Source organism: Protopterus annectens, chromosome 4.part0 (assembly GCF_019279795.1).
Source record: "Protopterus annectens isolate FY-2018-M chromosome 4.part0, PAN1.0, whole genome shotgun sequence".
NCBI lineage: Eukaryota > Metazoa > Chordata > Ceratodontiformes > Protopteridae > Protopterus > Protopterus annectens.
Genome location: NC_056733.1, coordinates 1,738,691,879 through 1,738,698,737, shown reverse-complemented (window position 1 = coordinate 1,738,698,737; position 6,859 = coordinate 1,738,691,879). Strand labels below are relative to the sequence as shown.

At 40.1% G+C, this 6,859-nt stretch overlaps 1 protein-coding gene across 2 annotated transcripts in view; it reads left to right on the top strand.

Moving 5' to 3' along the window:
• LOC122799999 (sialic acid-binding Ig-like lectin 11) overlaps positions 1-6,859 on the top strand; it is a 426,334-nt gene that overhangs the window by 67,533 nt on the left and 351,942 nt on the right. For both annotated transcript variants that reach the window (XM_044069452.1, XM_044069451.1), the window contains exon 2: positions 2,602-2,898. In XM_044069452.1, coding sequence (XP_043925387.1) covers positions 2,602-2,898 — 297 coding nt within the window. The remainder of the gene's footprint in view (positions 1-2,601; positions 2,899-6,859) is intronic.

The window sequence follows — 6,859 nt, the reverse complement described above, 5'->3', positions numbered from 1 at the left end:
TTCTTTTAGTGAGGAACCTCTGTGGACATTCCAATTGTTGGAAATGCCCGGTTAGATACATGCCAAAGGGGACATTTTACTCAGTGATAGGTCTGATGAATGCTGAATACAATAGAACAATGAGTTCCTTGGACCTAGGTGCCATACTTTTGTTTATAGGTTGCACAGCATAGAATGATTTCCTTACTACTGTAGACATGCAATGATCAAAGGCTAGATTAGTATACATGTGTGTCCTCAAGTCCCTTACTACTAAGTTACCGCTTAGGGATGTGTTGTCAGTATGATAGCTCCCAATGGTGGATCACTTCCCCAAGGATACTATTATACATTTATTGGCATTTAGTTTTAGTCCAAGACTCTGACACCAGTTGTCTGTCTGTGTCAGTCCTTCCTGGAGAACATTTGTGTGGTGAGAGATTCAGTGATAACTCCTAATTTGCAATCATCTGCAAATTTAGTCAACCAAAGCCCACTGACAAAGGCCTTAACTTCAGAGAAGTTGTTGTATCTTTCAGTTTTTCCCGGTTAGGGGTCGCCACAGCGGAACTCCGGTCTACTAATGATTGGCAGTAGATTTTTTTACGTACTGAGTTGCCAGCCCTGATGTACAACCTTCAACGTAGGTATGCCCATTCACGCATGTCTCCACACAGAAGACGCCTTTGCTGAGAATCGAACAGGACAACGTCTTACTGTGAGGTGACAATGCTACGCAGCACCACCGCAGTCCTTGACTTCAGAGAAGTAAATGCCAAAGTGGAGCAGTCCCAGGACCGATCCTTAAGGGACTCCACTTGTGACTGGCCTCTTTGTAGAGGAGGACTTCCCAGCTCTAAATTTCTGGTCCTGAGTGAGCCAGCTGGCTATTCACTGGGTAACATAAGGGTTTATACCTAACCTCTTGAGTTTGTCAACAATGCCTGAGTAGGGTATTATATAAAATGCCTTGGCCAGGTCAACATAGGCAGTGTGACCATTTTGACCTCATCTGTTGTTTTGGTGACCTTCTCAAAGAAGTCTATCAGGCTGAGTACACATGACTTGCCTTGAAGCAATCATATTGAGTTGGGTCCAGTGACTGGAAGTTTCATATGTTATTATTGATCATTTCCATTATAATTCTTTCATTGGCTTTGCATATAAGACTATAGTTCTATAGTTTGCAGCATCTGTGGGTGCCCCACTTTTGTACAGAGGGATGAATGTTGCTGTTTTCCATTCATGAGGCACAAAGCCTTTTAAGGCTAGCTAACAACCCAAGGTGAGAATCAAAATCTGTACCTTGTGCCTATGAGGCAAAGAGTTTAACCATTATGCCAAACCTTTAACCCCTTTTAAACCTCCTGTAATGGATGCCCATATAATATATGCAAATTACTCCAAGTGCTTCAGCTACATGATGTCTGAATGCCCATGACTTTTTTACTTTTTAAGTCTTTATTGTTACAATCATTCAGGCCAGTAAATTCAAACCTCACTAGCTGTGGACATGCATTGTTCAGCCTTTTAATTGGCCTTGTTAGCACAGCGTAACTACCCAGCAAAAACACAAGGGCTTTGTTACCACAAAGCAGAATGATGTCAAGGTGAGTATATCTGCTTTGATGAACATACAGAATTATGGAGAGAATGATTCAAATTCAACAAACCTACATGTATGTATGTATGTCTGTATGTATGTCTGTATGTCTAGTCTGAATGATGAAAGAAAGGTAGAGGAATGGAGGTGAGACTGGTTTCATTTATGAAAAGGGATTTGTGAACTTAGAGTTCTGTGTCATGGACATTTAAATTCTTCCACTGCATCTGAATTCTGATTATAGTGCATGTAATTTAAGCTTAAACTTATAAAGTAAGATTAGCTACATACTTTATAGACTTTGGGAGACTTGTAAACATTTTTTTCTGAAATAATTTTTTGTCATTACACTTTTGTGCAAAGTAGATGTTCAGATTTTTGGCTGGATGTACTAACTTTTCAAGGGCCTTTGTACCCATTTTCAATGTTTGCAGTTTGAGAGGTATGCTTGCAGAAGCTACTGGGATTCAAGACACATGCTCCCTGCTTTTATAAATACCCTTTGGCAAAAAAATAAAGAAATTGTTATGCAAAAGCACAACATGTCATGGTGTGCTTATCTTTTTTACTGAGCGTACAACATTATACAGTGAATAACTCAAACAGAAAATAATGTACACATGAGCTTTTCTCCCCGGGCCTCTGCTGAAAATGGACATGTATCCAGCTGGACTAGCCCAGTCAACAAATGTAAAATAAATAAAAATAAAAATGTATTTCCAATTTGAGTGATGCAAGAAAGGTTGATGAAATGAGCTGAAACTGGCTGATGCTGTAATAAGGATTTTATGAACTTGAATTCTTTGTCGTGGATATTCTAACACTTCCTCCTCACTATCCTTTTGATTGTAGTACTTGTGCTATAAGTTTAACCTTATATAGACAGATTATCTACATACTTTATAGACAAAGGGAGACTCATACGATTTTCTGAAGTGAATTTTCTGTCATTAAACTTTTGTGAAGAATTGTTGTATGCTATTGGAACAATAAAGATAAAAGTATATTCTTGTTTGCAGTGATTCCAAAGTCAATCAGTATCAACATTCCTGCAAGGCTTCAGGATGGCATCCCAGCTGTCATCATCTGCACTGCTTCAGACGTCTTTCCAGAAGACATGGCTGAAATCCATTTCTGTAACGATATTATTAGAGGAAAAGAAGTGAGGTCTTATAATGAAGATGGAAAATTTACACTGAATGTAACTGTTACCTTTATACCAACACTGGCTCATCATCAGAAAGTGTGCACTTGTAGTGTGACCCACAGTTACCGTAATCGTGCAGTGCAAACCAGTGCTACCCTGGATGTACAATGTAAGTGAAAACCTGCTCTGTCCTACTAATTCAGATGAACTACCTCCTACTGCTGTTTGTTAGCATGAACAAATACACAAAAACAAATGTCTAGTTGAATATTTTGACTGCTAAATATAAAGGAGAGCTGCACAAGTTATAAGATGACATAGAGTTTGTGCCTTTGTTGGCACTTGTGTGCAGTGATGTACATGATTTATAAAAGCCTTCATAACGAATATTTTTGAGAATCCAAGGAGGCCATCCAATTGGTGATATTATATCATTCAGGGGAAAAAATGATATTAACAACAACAACAATAATAATAATAATAATAACAATGATGATGATAATAAGAACAGCAGCAATGATGATATTATTATTATTATTATTATTAATAATAATAATAATAATAATAATAATAATCATAATAATATCAGGCTAGGTTATACACAGTCCAAATAATTTTGTGTTGGGACATGGTGCTGTCTAACAGTAAGAACCACAGTCTTGTGAAGTGCAGTATATGAATAAAGGTTAATATATGACCAAAATCATATGGGCACTATTATCACTGCTATAGTGGAGAGGAAATTAGTTCATAGGACAGTGTTAAATGTGGAAGAGAGAGCAGAGGAAAACACACAAGGTGACCAAATAAGGCAATGGTAGAAGGTGTTTGGAAGGTAGAATAGGTACATTTTTGTGGGAACAGAACCCTTTCTTATTTGTATTAAAGAAAAAAATAGATGAAGGTTATGGTATGCAAGGGAAGTCTGAATATGGAAAAGGGGAATATGATTGTGTGTGGGAGGAATCACCTAGAAAACAATGCAGTTAAATGGTTGATGTGGCACTTACAGGTATAGTGTGACAAAGGCTGGACACAGACATACAGCGCATGTCAAATGATGATGGAGAAGGCTGGAGCATGCACAAGGTATGGGGCAGGACACACTAGGATAGAAATCATGTTAGTGAGGGCATAGGGTGTGGTGTTGGCCACAAGTGGATGTCAGGAAATCCCAGAGGGCTGCCTACATAGAATCAGTGGCAGCTGATGATTTTATGCAGGCACTGCCAGATGGTGCCTGACTCTCTTCCATTTTCACCAAAATCTGTAATTCAGCACAATAGAACTAACTGACCAAGATGTTGACCAACATGACACTCAACTGCACCCTGCACTGCAGCCTCAATCATCTGCTGCAGCTATAGGTCAAAAACAGACTGAAGGCATGGGAGTTCACCTGAGAGGAGCCCTGTACTCTCTGGTGAGCTACCTTCACCCCAGTCATCAGACCCCAATGAGAGATAAAAATGACAGGCAGTGGTGAGGTCTGCAGAGCTTCTTCTTTTGCATTAGGTGGACCTGCAGTGTGAAGGCAGAATGGGAGAAGTGCCATGTATGACATGTCATCAGATAATCTTCTTATGGCCAGCTGTTTCTGCCTCTGTGACATCTAACCTTACTGAGATATACCTCCTTATGAGACAAAAGATTAAAATGCACCCATAATTAGTGCCTCTTTGAGTAATATGCATTTATCTTGAAGCTAAAAATGTCAGAATTATAAAGCCATTCTAGGCATTCCTTTTACAACAAGCTTCTGTCTCCTGTAGATCTTCTGGATAGCAGTTTCAGATCATAACAGTAGTTATAGCACTACTAGACATATTTGCTGGATACCTGCAGTTTTGGTAAGTATGAGAATGAAGTCATGACTGTCATCTGTTTTTTAAAGGGTTCTTCATATGGACCAAGGAGATGCTCAACTGAAGTGGATGTGAAGGCGATAATGCAGGAGCCCTGTGCCTGCAAGTACGATTGTCTCTGCCTCGCAGGATGCCAAATGCCAAATGTTATAGCAAAATGGCAGCAACGTATCTGCATACTCATGACCAGGACTCTCTTTCTGCACAAACATTTACTGCTTAGTCGTATAGTGTGTGTTCTCTATCTTCTGCATCCACCTTGAAAACTGAAGACCATGTTACAGTTATTAACATGCTGTTCTTTAATGCATCATAGCATGACAGTGGAATTAAGTAATTCATACTTGCTCATGGTACATGGCTTCATGTGCCTAACAGTCTGCAAAAAGTTTTTAAATTGTGGAGATTAGCTGGGCCATTCAGTGTTGGTTGTTGGCACCCCACAAATGACCCAGTACTCTGATTACCATCATGAAATTTCTTATAACTGTAGGCATAAATGTTTTGCTGTGGTTTCTATTCAAATCAGTGCTAAAATATCAATGACAAGATACTCTTATAGACCCGTTTCTTAGGAGTATGCTTATGTGTAAAATGTTGGTTTACTGTGTTTCATCTGTTTACCTGTATGTTTTATTGACCACACCAGTAGCTGAAATCAGTCTGGGCTGAGGAGGAGGAGGCCGTACCATACAATACTAACAGACTGCCGTGGGCTATCCTTATCTGGTACCACAACATAATGTATAAATTTGCATACTGACAGTATGCTATTTGGAGTGATTTTACACATGCCACATCAGCAGACTAGTGTACAGGCTATCCACTATTTGGGACTATTACACAGTTCTGTAGTGGAACATATAAATGCTGCATACTGTGATTGTGCTTTTAAGGGTATAATTACTTCTTGGAGCAGGTACATTCTCAGTATGTATTCTTAACAAAACATTATTTTCGTAACATGTCTCTATGGGATGCAGCATGTCTGCAGGATGAGGCAGACAAAGGCTGGATAATTTCAGTGATGCTGAAAACAGCACTGAGGTGTTGGCAATCAAGATTCTTGCCTTTGGATGATGTGTAAGTGTGGGGATGCAGAGCAACCTTTATGAGGACAGGTGCGTTTGTCTGTCTGTTTTGAGGGACATAAATGTGCTAGATGGGCACAACGACTCATTGAGCTGGGCTCACAATCACTTGACTGAGAGGCTTATCCGCACCATGCAGAAAGCTCAGAAGACTGCAAGGGAGGGATTCACCACAGGGGGAAATCTGCCAGAGTCAACCAGACTGACAGGTGCTGGTTTCATTATATCACTTGATTGTGAATGTTTGTGCATTCCAGGCCTGTATCAGTGGGAGATAGAACAGGTTAGTAGAAAAGCAATGGTTTGCATACACACCTGTTACTTTAGTGGTTGTAACAAAGTAGGCATGATGCACATTTCTTTTTGCAAGCACATCAGGAGTATGACAGGTATCTACCAGCAGGTAAGGGAAGGTAGCACAACAAGGAATGGGCTACATATAGAACCTTGTCTTGCACATCACAAGGTCACCTTTGTAGCATATTATAAAATGTTTACTGTGGTGTTTTCTAAGCTCTGTATTCACAGTTTGAAGAGGTAGTGAGCAACATGGAGGAAGGCTGGGGATAGACAATTGGCTGATGTGAACACCTCTACATACTTTGGTGATGATATTCTGATGCATCAAGATGTGATACAATCAGATGATATAGTGACACAAATACCTATCACACTCCTGGGTGTGGAGCAACTTTCTACAGAGGGTGTATGCATGGCTGAAGTTAGGTACCTGTAGATGTACTGACTGAGTACATACCATCCCCTGTGTATGTATGGCTAAAGATAGTAGGCCCCCTGCAGATATACTGATTGAGTGGACACTATCATCTATGCAGCAGGCCCCCTGTGACTGAGATGGTTGAATGAATACAATCCCATATATGAGAGGAGTCATCAGCAGCTGACCGCCTCACAAGTCCTCCTGCTGGGGCTATAACTTCAGCTTCAGATGTGTATACTGCATTCTGGTGGGCACATATCTACTGTAGGCAAACAATACAGGGGAATCTAATGCTGTCAAGCATCACAGCTACCCCTGAAGTATAGTTGTCATTAGGCATTAATCTTTGAATGTGAAGCAGTTTAATCCAGGGATAACCTGTTGCCTCACTGTCCTTAATGGCAGCGTTAGATGTGGTAACTGGCCTTCATGATAATGCTGCTCAGTTACCAT